This window comes from Ahaetulla prasina, chromosome 4 (assembly GCF_028640845.1).
Source record: "Ahaetulla prasina isolate Xishuangbanna chromosome 4, ASM2864084v1, whole genome shotgun sequence".
In the NCBI taxonomy this organism is placed as follows: domain Eukaryota; kingdom Metazoa; phylum Chordata; class Lepidosauria; order Squamata; family Colubridae; genus Ahaetulla; species Ahaetulla prasina.
In genome coordinates, this window is record NC_080542.1 from 20,523,480 (window position 1) to 20,543,395 (window position 19,916).

At 39.6% G+C, this 19,916-nt stretch overlaps 1 protein-coding gene across 2 annotated transcripts in view; it reads left to right on the forward strand.

The window, feature by feature from the left end:
• The first annotated feature begins 269 nt into the window (after window positions 1-269).
• LOC131197286 (integrin alpha-X-like) overlaps window positions 270-19,916 on the forward strand; it is a 75,505-nt gene continuing 55,858 nt past the window's right edge. The window contains exons 1-8 of one of the 2 annotated variants that reach the window (XM_058181155.1): window positions 270-386; window positions 8,743-8,863; window positions 8,992-9,086; window positions 10,413-10,486; window positions 10,699-10,813; window positions 13,125-13,252; window positions 16,316-16,464; window positions 16,549-16,702. In XM_058181155.1, the coding sequence (XP_058037138.1) occupies window positions 323-386; window positions 8,743-8,863; window positions 8,992-9,086; window positions 10,413-10,486; window positions 10,699-10,813; window positions 13,125-13,252; window positions 16,316-16,464; window positions 16,549-16,702 (900 nt within the window). In that variant the 5' untranslated portion in view covers window positions 270-322. Of the gene's footprint in view, window positions 387-8,742; window positions 8,864-8,991; window positions 9,087-10,412; window positions 10,487-10,698; window positions 10,814-13,124; window positions 13,253-13,633; window positions 13,758-16,315; window positions 16,465-16,548; window positions 16,703-19,916 lie in introns of those variants that run through there. The other variant, XM_058181154.1, reaches the window with a different exon arrangement.

Genomic DNA, 19,916 nt, shown 5'->3' on the forward strand with positions numbered 1-19,916 from the left:
TTGACTGACTTCCAAAGGGCCTGGAAGTCTCACCAGGCCCTTTGTGTGAGAGCCTGTGTGTTGTAGGTCTGCCATTGCCGGCCTACCATATTAAGCATATCATGGTCAGGTGGAGAAAGGAACCATTTAATCACCCCAGTGCTCAATATATCACAGGAAATGGTTTAGAAATACTTCAGATAGAGATTACACAAAGGAGGGCTGAAGCAAAAGTTGGAGGAACTAAGAATGTTGGGAGGGAATATATATTGGTGCACGAAGAAAAGGAAGTGAGATGCAGAGTGGAGTCAGAGAAGAGGCTCCGGAGAGGTGAAGCCACACCATGGGTCCTATCACTGAAGTGAAGCTCCTCTACCAAGCCGTGATCCTCCTTTGCCTTGGCTGCGGTAGGTAGCAGATTCCTGTTGGGTTTGGTGGCTCAAGAACAGGGCAACAGGTGGCCTGAGAAGTATCAGATTTATCTTGCACTTTCCAGCTTGGGTGGTGGTGGTGGGGAGAGGAATTATTATTTCTTTAATAATAACCGGATTAATATCTTTCATCCAGAATGAGAGGAATTGGCTGGGGAGGAAATCCAAACTAAAGGTTTGAGTTGCAAGGGTTGGGCCTCCCTGCAAAATGGAGAGCCTAGATGCTCTTGAATTAATTCCAGTAAGAATCACCTGCTGGAATTTTGAAAAAAGAAAAGTCAATATTAACACAGAGGCCTTTCTTAAGTGTTGTGGCTGAACAATTTTGAGAGGATCGCTAAATATCACTTCGGCTTAGCCCTTCTGTCAAGCTCTGTAAAATAGGTTTATGTAGACTGAGCCACGCAAGCCAGTTGGGGAGGCAATGGTTTAAACCAGGGGTCTCCAACCTTGGTCCCTTTAAGACTTGTGGACTTCAATTCCCAGGGATTCTGGGAGTTGAAGTCCACAAGTCTTAAAGGGACCAAGGTTGGAGACCCCTGGCTTAAGGATTTTCAAGACAATTATTAAAATAGGAGATTGCTTTTAAGTTTCGTTAACTTTTTCTATAGGATTATGCAAAAATCATTGCCTGAGGCGATGCAACATAAATAACGTTCCAAGACTTTATAAAATGTCATGTTATCCATTTCAGAACATGAAAGATGTAGCCATCAATTTATATTGTATCTTTCAATTAGCTGTTTTCAGATTTCTCCAGCGGTGGCCTTTGAAATTAACCAAGTTTAATTTAGCCATTATATTGCAGGTAGTTTTGTCATTGATTTCACTGGTACTTTTCATCTTAGTGTGAATATTCACAAAAAGCAGTAATACCAATTTTTGAATTGTAGCATAAGAAAACAGCCTTACAACTTCAGACCAACTTAAACCAATAATAGGTTTGATTAAAGTTGCATTTTATATTTATAATGTGATTCCACCCCCAAAAAATAACAAACTGCATTTTTTATATGCTTGAAAAGGGACACAGTATTTCATCCTAGTGAATTCTAATTTAAGGAGGTCTAGTTAATCTGGAGCACTCTAAGCATCTTAAATTAATCCTAGACAACAGCTAGGAACGCCAGTCCAAATAGAAGAAAAGATAGTGCCAGCTTTTAAATACAATAATTTTCCAGGAAGGGTGTATGAAACACATAATTTCAAACAGTTTTGAGCATGAAATTTCCAATTTTGAGATCAAAATTGTTGTACTGAATATTCTGGCGATATTTTGAACTTGGAACAATAATTTACAGAGTGTGAAACATTTTCAAAACACTTGGAAACAGCCCATATTGTATCAGAAACAGCCATTTCAGATTTGATATGCTTCAAAATAAGATGTTTCTAGTGCTTTGCATAATTCAAGTGCTTTGGCTTCCTTTTCTGTAGTAAATTCTATTCTTAACCTAATATCATTTGCATTCCCTTTTTATGTCTATTGGGTTTTATTCTGCATATTATATAACTAGTTTTTTTATTTCTGTTGATTGATATTTTATTCTAAGCCATTTTTAATACTTCTCTGAATTCCAAAGTAATGAGCAGGTGAGGGAGGGAAAGGCAGTAGGTTGTATCACTTTCATCTGAATATGTATATTTTATTTTATTTATTTTGTTCAATTTGGACATCATATGATTCTGGCTGGCTCTGGGTAGTTCACAAATAATAAACCAAAACCAAGATGAGATCCAGGCAAATATTGAAGTAGAAAACAAAAGTAACGAAATGAGGATTCCTGTCTGATCTCAAGATCAAGGAATAAAACCAGGTCTTTAAGGCTTTATGGAACACAAACAAGGTGGGAGCAACATGGATTTTGAGGGAGATGGGGGATAGGATACCATTCCAAAAGTCAGGCACCACAACAGAGAAGGCACACTTTCTGGGTCCCAGTGAATCCCATTGTTAATTGAAACTATCTAGATCAAGGATCTCCAACCTTGGCAACTTTAAGACTTGTGGACTTCAACTCTCAGAGTTCCGTCTACAAGTCTTAAAGTTGCCAAGATTGGAGATCCCTGATCTAGAGTGTGCAACTCTGCCAATATATAATGCTCAAACGGAAAGTTAAGTAACTTGGCTAGTAATATTGCCTAGAAAGTTAAGTAACTTGGCTAGTAATATTGCCTATAAAGTCCTCCATGTAGGACTTTATAGGCAATAATCAGCACCTTGATTCACACCCAGAAACAGACTGGTAACCACTGCAGCTTGTAGAGCAAGGGTGGAACATGGTCATATTGAGTTATACGCATCACTAACTGCACAACTGTAGTCTGGACTGATTGAAGCTTCTGAGTGATTGTCAAGGGCTATGTCCCATGAACAGTCATTGCAGTAGTCAAGCTCTGAGGTGACTAGAGAATGAGTGACTGTCCAAAGAGTGTCCCAGTCCAAAAAGAGTGGAGCTGGTGCATCAGATGGAGCTGAACAAAGTCCAACATAGCATCTTGGCTATGCTGAGATTATCTTCAGATGATATGCTTCTTTTGAGTGAGGAAGTGCTACTCTAAGAGAATGGATGAAAAGTTCTTGCGTCCCTAAAACCCACATTCAGATCCAACTACAGGTCACCTTCCTGGCTGCCTTAACAATCCAAGGACTAACAGAGCAGACAACTTTTTCTTCAGGTGTCACCCACCCAAACCTCTTCCAAATCACATAACAAGACTGAACCCCAGGCATTTCAGCCCGAATATTCTTCACAGAGGCCCTGTAGATGTACTCCTCAACAGGACTGGATCATCCATGACTATCAATGGATATGATGAGGGCATCAGAAGCAGCAATTCCAAGAATGACCTTTACCCCAACTCAACCAGAAAACTTCATATCCCCTTTTCTCCAGAGAAGAACTACTAAAAGCCTTGTAGGGTAACAACATTACTGAGCACACGCAAAAAACCATCTTTCTGTTTGTGTCTACACTGTTGCTCGAGAGAGAAGAGTAGTTCTTTTTCACAAATATAATTGGGACTGGTAGCTCCATCGCTAAGTGATAACGATTGTAAACTGCAATGTCATGTGACCACATAGGCTTACAAAGACGGTTGCAGCAGTTCTGGTTGTCATTGTTAAGCAAGTCACCTGTAGTTGTTAAGGGCGACATCGAGCAACTCTGACAACTCTGATCCCTTGCTGGCTTCCCCAGAAGCCGTCAGTGAAGGTCACAAATGGCAATTACATGATTGTGAGATTCTGTGACTGTCATAATGGTGAGCTTGAACTATGAGGATCCGTCATTAGTCTCATTCAGCAGTATTGTAACTTCCAATAGTCACTGAAGAACTGGTGATTAGGTGAGGACTATCTATATATTCTCACTAACAATTTTGAAAATTCAAGGATATTATCCCTCAGGCTGAAATGATATACCGGGGTTTAATTCCAGTATGTACCATACTTGAAGCAGCCAAAATGATTTTTAGAGGAATCTGTGCAAGCTAAGTAACATTTATTTACTTGTTTATTTAACGTATTTTGATGCTTCAACAATTAAAATTAGTTTGGGTGGCTCATATAGGAAAAGAAAATACTAGATGAGATTAAGGTCCTGCAAGATTATACGTGTCTCTAAAATACAGAGCAATCGTGTTTAAGTGGTGTATGACGGGACGTGTGTGTTTTGGTGTTCACTTGTGAATTGTGTGGCATGGGGCAAGATTGCCTGTGTGGCCTAAATTCTCTCAGGGTTGGTGTTTGAGCTATTCACCAGGTAAAAAATATGATGCCTTTAGCTGCTCTTCGCCAGAGTGTGGTGAATGTAGTCTGGATTCCCAAGGGGGAGGGGCTGCATTCCAGAGAACAAGAGACAGCGAAGTTTAGATAGTTTGGTTGGGAGGAAGACAGCTCTTCCTGAGAGGTTCTCAGAGTATATCTTTCTTGATGCTAATCATTTGCTTTAATTTGGTAAGATTTCTGTCCATAAGTGAGGAACAATAAAGGAAATTGCTTTGGGGTAACTCAGCATGTCTTTTTTTAAAGTTTTGGAGCCTGACACAACTTCTTGCATTGCTCTCATTGCTCTCCTTGACCAAAGTCTCTAGACCAGGAGCATCAAACTCAAGGCCTGTAGGCTGTATCCAACCCATGGGGTGCTTAGATCTGGCCCAAGGGTCCACCATAAAGAAGGACCAGCCCACGGTGCCTCTGCCAGCAAAAACGGAACAGAGGGCTGCAGGAGGATTCCCCCCAAATTCTGTCCAGGCCACCACAGGTGTCTCCTGGCCTGAGTGACATCAAGCTGGCCATGCCCACTTGGGCTAAGTCTATCCGGTCCCTGAGGTCAAACACAGCCCTGATGTGGCTCTCAATGAAATCGAGAACCCTGCTCTAGACCTTCAGAAGAGCTTGCAATTCTTATCCGGTTCTCCGGTTCTTTCCTGTTCTTGCTGACCATATTATTCAGGCAGTCAAAGAGGAACAGTGGGTTCATTTGCCTTTTTCATGAGGAGACATGCTGCTTGTCCTAACTGTGCCTGTCATCTGCTTCAGTTTGGGGTTTTGTTACGCAAAATGGGTCACTAGTGGGCACTGAGGGCATCTTGCTCAAGAAAAGTCACAGAGATGTAGATAGCATGGAGACTTAGAGCCTGGAAGTTCATTTCTAATGCAGCCCTGTGGTTTTAAAGAAAGTGAAAGAGATATTCACAATAATGAACTTCTTCCCTCTAACATACAGTTTTGATGATTTTGTGGTGAAATATGCAGAAGTACATGGCTTTAAAAAATTGGAATCAAATTGTCTGTCTATAGGATAGCTGTAGAAGAGATACAGATTTGTGGAAAAGAAAAATATGTGACTTATCGATTCTGAAGGAATGTGAGGCAGGAAGATGCTTCAAATACAGCCACAATCCTCTATTTTCATATGCGTGTCAAAACAAAGTGCATTTTGTGGGTAAAAAAAGATGAAATGAAATTGAAATGGAAAAAGTGAAATCTTAGTATTCTAATGCAGCCCGAGAGAGCTATGAGTTTCTCTGGAGATTTTGTATGTTCAAAGAATGTGATTCATTTATTTATCACATGATACCTTCAATCACTCTGGAAAATGTGAATATTTACCATCATTGTACCCTGAGTGGCACTAATCACACATCTTGATGACCTTTCTGTGGGAAATTATTACTTTTTAAAAAAAAATTAGACTTTAAAAATTGGACACAAAGGGAACTAAAGGTTAATTGAAAGTCAAGTTTCTGTTCTTCTCACAACAATGAAAGGAGAAGAACACAAACTTGATATTCAATTATTAAGTGAAGCAAAATATTCTAACATTGGACTTATTGTAAAATATTTTTGAAAAATGGGCTCAGAAGTTAATATTAATAGTGACATCTGCCTCTGTGAAGAGACTATGTCTAAAAAATGTTATGGAAGAGGAACAGGTTTTACCTGACTAGACTGAGATTGAGTTAAAAGTAGATTTAGAATTTATAGGATAGTAGAATGACATGGAAAAAGCATTACACTGGACCTACAAACCAGCTGATTTTTAATAATTAAAAGATATATACAAACAATTAACCACGAGAATCACTTGGACAATTTTCCTATCTTGGATTTACAAAAGAGGGACAATGTGAAGGAACAAAGAAAAAAATGAAAAGAAAGTTCTGCAATATGATTTGAATGGACTAAACATTAAGGTTTTTAGTAGTAAAAGGAAGGAATATAAAGTTGGTTTATTTGATCAAGTTTAAAATAGATATGTTCTTTCTGATAGTCTTTAATGGGCTTTTGCTGACACTAGAATGATGCTCCAAGGATTTGTTTATATGTAAGAGATGGGATAGGCTAGATCCAGAAGATGAAACTCAAATACTTTGGCCACCTAATGGGAAGGAAGGGCTCACTGGAGAAGAGCCTAATGCTGGGGATGATTGAGGATATATTTACTTTCTTTTTCTTTACTACATCCTTACTTTTCTTTCTCTTTTTTGCACCTTCTACTCTTTCTTCATATTCTTCCAATTCTTTTTAGTTTGTATGCATTTCTAACTGATGTAATTATAACCTTTAATAAAATTACTATTGGACAAAGGAGCTCTCGTTAGTCAAGAATCAGGGACATGCGCACCAGCCCACTGCTCACGCAAGTTGACCTGCACATGCACACCCTGGCACATCACTCAAACGTCCCAGTTCCCCTCTCCCTCAGCCAGGCTGCCAAACCATAAACATTGGAAACTGCTGTTGTAATGCACATAGTGGAAATCTGTGACCCAATATGTTCCTGATAGCTTGCACTACAACTCTCACAATCCCTCATTGACCATTAGCTGGAATGAGGCTTATGAGAACTACAGTCTAGACATCCTGATGGGCATCAGATTGCCTAACTCTGCTCCAGAACACGCCAATGTACAATAGTCATACAGTCATAGGGCTACTTTGGTGGTCTTCTAGTCCAACCCCCTGTTTAAGGGATTAACTTGATCAGTTTGAAGACTACTTAGTTTAATATTCTTACAATGGCCAAATTCATACAGGAGACCCAAAAGCAGGCACAATAAGTAAGCTCCTCCTTGTTTTACAAATCGCATTTAGCTGTGTCACCTTGATGTTTGTATTTTCCACTTCAAAGACACTCAAAATGTTAGTGACCTCATCACCATGACATACCACAAAATCTCATTGCATGGAAGTTGCCAAAGGAAGGAAATAATTATTATTCAACATTAGTGAATTATCTTTTCATGTTATAACTCACGGAGTTGGAGTAAAGGTTATTTCCTTTGTTTGGCAATTCCTTGTGCTGGTTTATGGGCTGACTGGCTCTCTGGTGTGGCCACAGATTTGAGTCAGAGGAGCAGCTGAAGCTGGGTTCAGTAGAGCACGAGAGGTTAGCATTCAATGACCGATACAGAGTAAGCAAAATAGATAATTGTCTATGAAGATTCTCCGTCATCCGGGTCATGGTTGTCCCATGGTTGCTTTTTCAAGAGGCAGCTGGACTTTCTGGCTTTTCTTTAAAGACGTTTTGCTTCTCATCCAAGAGCTGAAGAAGCTTCTCTGAGAGCTGAAGAAGCTACTTGGATGGGAAGCAAAACGTCTTCAAAGAAAGTCCAGTTGCCTTTGAAAAAGCCCCTTTGGGACAAAATAGGTAATCTTTCCCCACACGGATATACAGGTAGTCCTCAACTTATGACCACAATTTAGGCCAAAGTTTCTAAGCAAGACAGTTGCTAAAAAGTGAGTTTTGCGCCATTTTACTACCTTTCTTGCCAGAGTTAAGTGAATCATTGCAGTTGTTAAGTTAGTAACCCGGTTGTTAAGTGAATCTGGCTTCCCTGTTGACTTTGCTTGTCAGAAGGTCGCAAAAAGGGTTCACATGACCCCGGGACACTGTAACCGTCATAAATGTATGCCAGTTGCCTAGCATCCAAATTTGGATCAAGTGACCATGGGGATGCTGCAATGGTCATAAGTGTGAGCAACAGTCATAAGTCCCTTTTTTTCAGTGCCATTGGAACTTCAAACACTCACTAAAATAATTGTTGTAAGTTGAGGATTACCTGTATTACAGCTTTCTGGTTCAGGTAGTCCTTGATTTACAATATTTCACTTAATGACTGTTACAACGGCACTGAAAAAAAGGGACTTATGGCCATTTTTCACACTTACGACCATTGCAGCATCTCCATGATCACGTGATCAGAATTCAGACACACGGCAATTGACTCACATTTATGACGATTGCAGTGTCCTGGAGTCACATGACCCGCTTTTGCGACCTTCTGACAAGTGAAGTCAATGGGGAAGCCAGATTCACTTAACAACTGTGTTGTTAATTTAACAACTGCAGTGATCCACTTAACAAACGTGGCAAGAAAAGTTGTAAAATCTTAAAAGCCTCCAATGTTGGAGCATTCACAACTTCTGGAGGCAAATCATTGCAGTGATTAATTGTTCTAACTGTCAGGAAATTTTTTCCTTAGTTCTCCTGGCATATATTTATGATGCTTGCATTATCATGATCTCCATTTGTGACCTTCCCAGCTGACTTCCTTCAAGCAAAGTCAATGGATTCACTTAACAACCACAGTGATTTTCTTACCGATTGCGGCGAAAGAGGTTGTAAGATCAGGCATGACTTATTTAATGACCGCCTTGTGACTGAAGTTCCGACCCAATCGTGGTTGTACACAGAATTATTCATCTGCATATGAATAATTCACTATCTTACCTCCATTACTGTCATCAGCCCCTTTTTGAAGAAAAAAAACCACAGATGTGCTTCTATCCTGATTGATTCTATGCTGCCTTCCTCTGTTGCAGGCCTTCCATGCTTTTCAGCTTTCAATCTCATCGATTTTGAGGCTCCTGTGATTTTCCTCGGGGAGAAAACTGACCAATTTGGCTATCGCGTCGTCCAGACAAAATCCAATGGCAACTCCTGGTGAGGATGGAGCTGATTAAGTTAAGAACATGGATCTCAGTTTTTTTGAAGTGATCTACATGTCTCAACTATTAATTCTAAAATATATTTAAATATTAATTCTAAAATACTATTTAACTTCCCTTCAGGTTGGTAGTGAGCGCTCCCTTTGCTGGCAACCGGACAGGTTCTCTTTTCCAATGCTCATACGATACACAGAGGTGTCAACCAATTGTCCTCAGCAGTAAGTGCAAGCTGAAATACATCTGTGACTCTCCCATATATGGATTTTTTTTTCATTTTATTTTATGAAAAGAGAATTTCTTAAAGTTCACTGGCATTGAAAGCTTGAACTGGTTTTACATGTTACTGGGTTCACATAAATCCCTAAACCGTAATATAGTTTGATTTTTCGTTATCATGTTACATGAACTTAGCTATTTTAGTTTGGATATTATAGATTACCAGGTCCGTGAACTCAGTTAATAGTGATTTGTCAACAAACCATGATTAAAAAAAAACATGAATTATTACGATTTGGAATCCAGTCCAACTGTAATCTAAAGGATTATATTTTATGAGATTACAGGTAGTTCTCAATTTACAATCTCAACTGAGCCTATCATGTATGTTGTTACGTGAAAAATTTGTTAAGTGAATTGGTCCCATTTTACAACTTTTCTTGCCATATTTGTTAAGTGAATCACTGCTGTTCTTAAATTAATAACATGGTTGTTAAATGAATCTGGGTTTCCTATTGACTTTGCTTGTCAGAAGGTCACAAAATGACTCTTGAACACTACAACTGTCATAAATATGAGTCAGTTGTCAAGCACCTGAATGTAAATCACATGACCATGGGGATGCTGCAATGGTCATAAGTGTGAAAAACTGTCTCACTATTTTCAGTGCCATGGTAACAGTCACTAAATGAACTGTTGTATTTCGAGGACTATCTGTATTTTCTTAGGGCTCCAAGTCTAATTTTCTCAGTCTCCTCTGAAGACAGGGAATTATTGTAATATGATCTTATGGTGGGAATAAATTTCAAAATCTATGAAAGACTAGATGTTCTCACAGGAAGTGGGACACAATGGTTATTATGATTCTTCCCTGGGCTATTAATTAACCACACTTTATTATTTCTGTTTTTATTTTTTCTATATATATTTTTGCTACCTTTGCAATCAACTTGCAGAACATATCGGACTGATTAGAAATATAATAGTAAAGACATTTTTTAAAAGTTCATTCTTAGTCATCAGCGTTTGATCTGAGCAGTTCCTGACAGTAATGCACAACAGTGCACATGAGGGTGTGGGTCCTTGCTTCTACTCCACGCATCCCTTCCAAAATCTCTTAGCCAGGCAAAGTTGCAGAATGCATTTGAGCCACAAATAAGACCAACCAAATCCATTATGAGATATTGTTTATTTTTTAAAAAGGCTACCTTGGTTCAATGTGTGTGTTTGAAAGTGGTAAGTCTGAGACAAAGAGACAAAAACAGAATGACAGAGTTGGAAGGGACTTTGGAGGTCTTCTAGTCCAACCCCCTGCTCTGTCTTTTCAGATGCCAAGGTTGTTCCTAGAATATCTTTAGGTCTTTCGTTGGCTGCTGATGAAGCATCTGAATCCAAGATAATGGTAAGTTCAAATAGATTTTTTTAAAAATCTAAGCACAGTAAAAATATTAGTATGAATCCTAGAATCTATGTCGGTTTGTAGAGGATGACAGCCCATTGCTCACAAAGACTGAGCTGCTCTGGGTGTATAATGGAGAATTCTTGTTGACTCTGCCAAAGTTTACAAGAGCTATTTGTTCAAGAGCTATTTGTGTTGGCTCTTCCTACACACAGGCCTGTGGTCCCACTTGGGAACGAAGATGTGGGCAACTCGATTATCTGAACGGCATCTGCTATATTCTGAATGGCCTCGATAGAAATGCGAAGGAGATCCAGCCAGCTTTCCAAGGTTAGATGAGAAGTTCACATTTGCACATTTAGATTTGAAAGCTTGATTGTGCCAAGATCTTTGCTACTTGAGAAAGGATAAAAATGGTACCCATCTCTCTCAGAAGCTAGCCAAGGCAAAATGTTCTGCAAGGAATTATGCTTCTCCTTGACAGTAAAAATGACAGTGATAGAACATTAAATAATTATTGGTGATCTCTTGGGACACCCACAATTTATTGCCATTGGTATCTATCTCAACCTGCTTCCTGGTCAAGCCAGCCATGATAAGAAACCAGGTTGGGATGTACAAGTAATCATGACAAAATTGAGTCCAAAATTTCGGTTGCTAAGCGAGAGTTATTAAGTCAGTTTTGCCCCATTTGCAAACTTTCTTGCTGCTGTTGTCAAGTGAATCACTGCGATTGTTCCTTCCATTGTTCCCTCCATTGTTCCTTCCATTGTTCCTTCCATTGAGGACCTGTATACTGCACGAATCAAGAAGAGGGCTGTGAAAATATTTGCAGATCACTCGCATCCTGGACATAAACTGTTTCAACTCCTACCCTCAAAACGACGCTATAGAGCACTGCACACCAGAACAATTAGACACAAGAACAGTTTTTTCCCGAAGGCCATCACTCTGCTAAACAAATAATTCCATCAACACTGTCAGACTATTTACTGAATCTGCACTACTATTAATCGTCTCATAGTTCCCATCACCAATCTCTTTCCACTTATGACTGTATGACTATAACTTGTTGCTGGCAATCCTTATGATTTATATTGATATATTGACCATCAATTGTGTTGTAAATGTTGTACCTTGATGAACGCATCTTTTCTTTTATGTACACTGAGAGCATATGCACCAAGACAAATTCCTTGTGTGTCCAATCACACTTGGCCAATAAAAAAATTCTATTCTATTCTATTAAGTTAGTAACTTGGTTGTTAAGTGACTTTGGCTTCCCCATTGACTTTGCTTATCAGAAGGTCGCAAAGGGGGATCACATGACCCCAGGATATTGCAACCGACCTAAATATGAGTCTGTCTGTCTGTCTGTCTCTCTATGGAATTTATATTGCTTCCTATTTGCACATGGAGACTCAAGGCAGTTTACAGAATATAAAACCTCATATAAAAACAATAAAACTAATAAAAGAAGAGTCATATAATAAATTAATATAATAAAATCACCCCTCACCCCCACCCCAGTGACAACCGATCACACAAGCCATTTAAAAGGCTCCATTTTGCTCTGGGGTCCCCAGGCTCGCTGGCAGAACCAGGTCTTCAGCGCCTTCTGGAAGAGAATTAGAGTGGGGGCCGTTCTAATCTCTGGGCGGGAGGGGGGGGATGATGTTCCAGAGAGAAATTGCCAAGTATCTGAATTTTGATCATGGGGATGCCACAACAATCATAAGTATGAAAAGGTACAGGTCCTCGACTTACAACAGTTCACTTAGTGACTGTTCGAAGTTACAATGGCATTGAAAAAAGTGACTTACAACCGTTTTTACAATTCTCACAGTTGGACATGTGATTTACATTCAGCTGCTTGACAACTGGTTCATATTTATGACAGTTGCAGTGTCCCGATGTCACATGATCCCCTTTTGCGACCTTCTGACAAGCAAAGTGAACGAGAAAAGCCAAATTCACTTAACAACGGTATTACTAATTTAACAACTGCAGCGATTCACTTAACAAATGTGTCAAGAAACATCATAAAATAAGTCTCCATTTAGCAACATAAACTTTGGACTAGTGGTCGTAAGCTGAGGACTACCTATAATTATACGGAAAAAGGGGTTAAAAAAAAAAGAAATTTCCCTTGGATTCTGCTACCAAGCAGAGAGATCAATTTTCTTTGTAATGAATGAAGAATGTTTGTTTGTTTGTCTGTCTGGTTGCCTGCCTATCTATCTATCTATCTATCTATCTATCTATCTATCTATCTATCTATCTATCTATCTATCTATCTATCTATCATCTATCTTCTATCATCTAACTATCTGCTAGCATCTATCTTATCTATCTATCTTCTATCATCTATCTATTATCTATTATCTATCTTCTATCGTCTATCTATCATCTATCTGCTATCATCTATTCCCCCCCCCCACTCACTCTCTCATCTCTCCTCTGATCTCTCATTTTAATCTATTTCTCTCTCTCTCCCTCCCTCCTTCCCTCTCTCTCCATCCATCTGTTAAATTTATATGCTAAATATAGGAAACCCAGGAAAATTTTCCCACCAATGTCTGGAAATTTGCTAAGGTAATGCTAAGGTTTATTCAATCTCTCTTCCTTCTTGTCCCTTCAGAATGCATCTTTGGTGTGGACGCTGTGATTTTATATGATGATTCTGGGAGCATTAAAGACCCTGAGCTCCGCATCATGAAGAACTTTTTCCTGAACCTGATGGACTCGGTGGCTGGGGCAGATGTGCAGGTGAGAGCAAGATTTGAGGGCATACGGGGCATGCGGGACTAATAATTTCAACCCCTTTATGGAATAACCACAGCTTGGCTTTGTGCAAGTTTTGGTTTAGAGCTGCTCTACCTGACATTGGCTGGTTACATTCTAAGCCCAAATCTGAAGGGAAGTTAGACTCTTCTTCTTCTTCCCCTCCTCCTCCATCTCCTCCCCCCGCCTCCTCCTCCTCTTCCTCTTTCCTTCTCCTCCTCCTCCTTCCCTCTCTCTCCATCCATCTGTTAAATTTATATGCTAAATATAGGAAACCCAGGAAAATTTTCCCACCAATGTCTGGAAATTTGCTAAGGTAATGCTAAGGTTTATTCAATCTCTCTTCCTTCTTGTCCCTTCAGAATGCATCTTTGGTGTGGACGCTGTGATTTTATATGATGATTCTGGGAGCATTAAAGACCCTGAGCTCCGCATCATGAAGAACTTTTTCCTGAACCTGATGGACTCGGTGGCTGGGGCAGATGTGCAGGTGAGAGCAAGATTTGAGGGCATACGGGGCATGCGGGACTAATAATTTCAACCCCTTTATGGAATAACCACAGCTTGGCTTTGTGCAAGTTTTGGTTTAGAGCTGCTCTACCTGACATTGGCTGGTTACATTCTAAGCCCAAATCTGAAGGGAAGTTAGACTCTTCTTCTTCTTCCCCTCCTCCTCCATCTCCTCCCCCCCCCCCTCCTCCTCCTCTTCCTCTTTCCTTCTCCTCCTCCTCTTCTTCTTCTTCCTCTCCTCCTCTTCCTCTTCCTCTTCTTCCTCCTCCTCCTCCTCCTCCTCCTCCTCCTCCTCCTCCTCCTCCTCCTCCTCCTCCTCCTCCTCCTCCTCCTCCTCTTCTTCTTCTTCTTCTTCTTCTTCTTCTTCTTCTTCTTCTTCTTCTTCTTCTTCTTCTATTATTATTATTATTTTCCTCCTTCTATTTGGAGGATGGGGTTGGAGCTAGTCTGCAGAGCAACTTTGATTCTTTGCTACTTATTATTGCTGTGACTTTCCATATTGACTTTTTACATTTGGCATTATCTCTTGAAATGATTAGTCCAACCCATCTAGTAGATTAGAGAATAATTGACTACCTGATTTTCCCATTTACAGGTAGTCCTCGACTTACAACACTTCATTCACTGACTGTTCGAAGTTACAATGGCACTGAAAAAAAGTGACTTATGACCATTTTTCACACTTGTGACCATTGCAGCAACCCAGTGGTTATGTGATTTACATTCGGATGCTTGACAATTGACTCACATTTATGACGGTTGTGGTGCCTCAGGATCAGGCAAACCCCTTTGGCAACTTTCTGATCAGCAAAGTCAATGGGGAAACCAGATTCACTTAACAACTGCATTACTAGTTTAAGAACTGCAGTGATTCGCTTAACAAACGTAGCAAGAAATGTGATAAAATGGGGCAAAACTCCCTTAATAAATCTTTCATTTAGCAACATAAATTTTCGGCTCAGTTGTGGTTGTAAGTTTAGGACTACCTGTAGTAATATTTTTAAGAATTGCAGGCTGCAGGAAGAAAGGGGAGGGATCATTAAGATAAAATTACTAGAGTTTCCCTAAAGTCTATTATAATGGATCTGAAGCTCCCATAATAACTACAGGAGAACAAAATATTGTATCAGGAAGTTACTAAATAGCCTTTTTTGGGGGGAGGGGATGCTAAGTCAACATTTAAACAAAAAGGGAACTTATTTTTAGTCTTGGCCGCTAAGTCAATTACTCAATAGTGGAAATTCTTCCTTGATTTGTCACTGGACTAAGCTCACTGATAAAATTTTAATGTGAATTTCACAGAGAGATAATTCAGATTTTTATTGGATCTCAAAGAATGAATGCGTGATGCAAATAATGGTTGCTGTAGTTCTAACAACTCTGAGGATAGATGGGGAATATGACTACATTTTGAGATGTGTCTGCTTTTGGTGGTTAGCGATAGCAATAGCCCTTAGACTTATATACCGCTTCGCAGTGCTTTTACAGCCCTCTCTAAGTGGTTTACAGAGTCAACATATTGCCCCCAACAATCTGGGTCCTCATTTTACCAACCTCGTAAGGATGGAAGGCTGAATCAACCTTGAGCCTGGCGAGATTCAAACTGCCAAATTGCAGTCAGCCAGCAGTCAGCAGAAGTAGCCTGCAGTACTGCATTCTGACCACTGTGCCACCACGCCTCTTGGTTATCTAGCATTCTTGTTTCTTTCCTGTCTTACATAATGTTAAAAGCAGGGGTGAATTCCAGCAGGTTTCCGACAGGTTCTGGAGAACTGGTAGCGGACATTTTGAGCAGTTTGGAGAACCGGTAGTGGAAATTTTGAGTAGTTCAGAGAACCAGCAAATACCACCTCTGGTTGGCCCCAGAGTGGGGTGGGAATGGAGATTTTGCAATATCCTTCCTGTGCCACACCCACCAAGCCACGCCCACAGAACCAGTAGTAAAAAAATTGAATTTCACCACTGGTTAAAAATATTTATATATACTGTGTATGTATAGGGGTAGTCAACCTTTTTATACCTACCGCCCACTTTTGTATCTCTGATAGTAGTAAAATTTTCTAACCGCCCACCGGTTCCACAGTAATGGTGATTTATAAAGTAGGAAGTAACTTTACTTTTTAAAATTTATAAAGCAGAGTTACAGCAAGTTAAAGCATATAATAATAATTACTTACCAAATACTTTATGTAGGACTTTCGTTAAGTTTGGCAGAATAAATCTTTATAAAACAACTTACTGTAGTTAAATCTATCTTTTTATTTATACTTTGCATACATAGAAGCATAAATTATGAAAACCTAATGAAAATGTTTTTAAATAATGCTATGAAAATGTTTTAAAAAGTCAATTAGATTTTTTAAAAAAGGAAAGTGCTTCAGTATTGGACAAAACCCTACCTCCCACCATGAAAGCTGGAACTCCCACTAGTGGGCGGTAGGGACCAGGTTGACTACCACTGGTTTACAGTATATGTATGGGTATGTATGTATTACACACACATACACACAAACATCTTTTTTCTCTTTCCGTCCCCAGTTTGCTGTGGTTCAGTACTCTTCTATATACACACTTGTTTTTGATTTCGCGACCTATAACAACACTAGAGAGAAGATTAAAGAACTTATCCACAACTTCAAGCGTTTCAGGGGAGAAACCTACACTCCATCTGCTATTGTCCATGTGGTGTGAGTGAGAGAAGGGAAGGTGGGAGGGAGGGAAAAATCTCCTATGTGCCTTATAGACACACTCAGTTGTGGTTCTCTTCACAGAGAGAATGTCTTCACAGCAAATCGTGGCATGCGCCCTCACAGCAAGAAGCTGCTCATTGTCCTGACGGATGGCATCTCCAATGACAGAACAACCACATTTAAAGAGGCAACAGAAGCTGCCAACAAAAAAGGGATAACTCGCTATGCCATTGGGGTATGCAGGGAAATGGGGTGGAGACAGTGATTCTAGATCAATATTTTCCAGTCTTGACCATTTCCAGATGCATGGACTTCAACTCCCAGAATTCTCATCATTGGCCACGCTGGTTGTGGACTGCAGATCCCAGAATTATTCAGCCAACATGGCCATTGAAGAACTTTCTGGAACTTGAAGTCACATATTTGGAAGTTGCCAAGGTTGAAAAAACTGCTCTAGGTGGACTTCAAATAAGGACGTGTGGGAATTTGTAATGGCACCTCTAGTCACTGTCATCTTGTCAAGATCTGATTTTATTAAACATGAAACTTTGAGCACTTCTTGTCTACAAAGAGAGGCTGGGCATACCGCCCTGGGCAAAATCTAGACAACTTTAGGAGCTTCTTCAAAGGGTTCAAGACAATATTGAACAACCTGATGATCTGTAAGGATTTTGCCATTGCTGATCAAACATTTTAGAAGTTGAGAACATCAACTTCTAAATCAACATCAACTGGAGAACATCAGGTTGGGGAAAGTTGGTCTAAGACAGGGATCCGCAAACTTGGCTCTTTTAAGACTTGTGGACTTCAACTCCCAGAGTTCCTCAGCCAGCTTTGCTGGGAGTTGAAGTCCACAAGTCTTAAAGGAGCCAAATTTGCAGACCACTAGTCTAAGAATTTTGGAAGCTCAAGACCTTCTTTAAAGCACCAGACCAGTGATGGTATTCAGCTGGTTCTATCCGGTTCAAGTGAACCGGTAACAGTGGCTGCGGGAAGCTCCACCCACCTGCCCGGACATTATCATGTGATGTCCTGCGCATGTGCGGAGGTGGCGTGTGCGCTCACATTGCTAACTGGTAGCGAAAGTAAGTGAATACCACCCCTGGACCAGACACACTGGCTGGAGAATTCTGGGATTTGAAGTCCATTCTTCTTAAAATTGCCAAGGTTGGGAAACCCAGAACAGAGATGATTCAGGAGTGAAAGTGCATAGGATAGGTGAAGTTATTTCGGTTTCTGAGGAACTAAATGGGACAGATAATGCTGAGCCAAAACCAAATAAGTTTGGTATAGCAAGATATGAATCCAGGTTCAAACAAAAACCGTATTTTTTTTTACGTATTTCTGCCAAACTAACATTTGTTATATGGCAGAAATATATATAAAAAAATACGGTTCAAGGGCAGGGGTGAAATCTACTTACCTTCCCTACTGGTTTGGAAGTGCGCACGATGCGTGTGCATCACATTCAATTTTGGATCCTCTGTGCATGCGCAAAGCCTTTTGCGCATGCACAGAGGGTAAAAACAGGTTACTTCCTGGAAGTAACAACATCTAGGTGGGTGGGTGAGCGGAGCCTCACACTGCCACCGTTCTCCAAACTGCTGTTGCTACCGTTTCACCCGAACCGATGTGAACCAGTAGCATTTCACCCCTGGTACTTGTGGCCCAACTCTTTAGTAGCTGTGAAACAATGGTCAAGTGTTGGAAAACTCTTTTTTAAATTTTTATTTCTTGAGAAGTTGTGGAGAAGAGATTTCACTCCTCAAAACCTTTGATACCTGCCACCAAACTGAATCCTCTCACTGTCCACTTTTGGAGGATGATTCTTGATCTCTGCTCAAAGCATGGTAGTGCTGAGGTCCTGGTTTATGGCTTAACATGTTTTGCAAGCCCAATCACTGTGGCCTAATCTGGCTAAACCAAACCGCAACTTATTATGAAGGGGGAATCCCATACTTGGGGAATCCTATGTTTGTCTATTGTTGGGTAGGATAGCAAGGTATCTCTTTTTTTTTTTTGAAGTTGTAAGACTAAAAGCAAGATAACTAATATTTCTGCTTGACTTCTGACTTGTCAAGGAAGACTATAGGAATGATGTATTGGTAGATTCATTGGCAGTCAGTTTTTTTTTTATTGAAAAAGTTTTTACAGAAAAAGCTTCCCCCTTCCCCTCCCCTTTGCCCCTCCTCCCTTCAACCCCCCAACCCCCGACTTCCCAGAACAAAGACAAGGTATAGTTAAAAATAAAACAAGCATATACTAAAAATTTTCCCTCCTAACTCAGTTATACTCCTACATTTCTCATCAAATCCTAACCTCCCCCAATGCAATCAAAAATAATACATCCTAATCATTCAAAGGCAATCTGATATCTCTTAGTCTGATATCTATTTTGGATATAGTCAATCCATTTTTTCCATTCATTTAAGTATCTTTCTTGCGTATTGTCTTTCAAAAAGGCTGAGATTTTTGCCATCTCAGCCAAATTGGCAACTTTCAATATCCATTCTTCTATTGTAGGTAATTCTTTTTTCTTCCAATACTGTCCTATCAGTAATCTTGCCGCTGTTATTAGATTTAAAATCAATTTAGTCTCAATTACTGTACAGTCCGTGATAATTCCCAGTAAAAAAAATTGCGGCAGGAACTTTCTCTTCTTTTTCAAAACATTTTGTAGAATCCACCAAATTCTTATCCAAAAAGCCTTAATATTCCTGCAAGTCCATCAAATATGAAAATATGTAGCATCATCACAATTACATCTCCAACATTTTGCCTGCATATCTGGATACATACACAATAATTTCTTAGGATCCAAATGCCATCTATAAAACATTTTATAAAAATTTTCCCTTAAATTCTGTGCCTGCGTAAATTTAACATTTCTAACCCAAATTCTTTCCCAAGTTTCCAATAATATTGGCTCCTGAAAGTTTTGTGCCCACTTTATCATGCAGTCTTTTACCAAATCCCTTTCAGAATCTATTTCAAGTAACACATTATACAATCTCTTTATATGCTCCTGAGACTGATTTCTAATTTGCTTTTCCAAATTTTCCTCATTCTGCACTATACCAATTTTCTGATCTTTCTTCCATCTAGCACGTAGTTGTCCATATTGAAACCAAGTATAATTTTTCCCTTCTTTTAATACGTGCAAAGATTTTAACTGCAAACTACCTCTTTCAGTATACAAAAGATCTTTATAAGTAATCATTTCCTGATTATGTTCTATATTTATATTCTCTATTGTATGTCTGGGACTTGCCCACATAGGAACCTTATAATTTAGTTAATAAGAGTATTTTTTCCAGACACGCAAGAGAGCAGTTCTTAACACATGATTTTTAAAAGCCTTATCCACTTTTTTATCATAAATTAAATATGCATGCCAACCATATAGTAAATCATAACCTTCTATATTCAGGATTCTTTCCTCCGTTAGA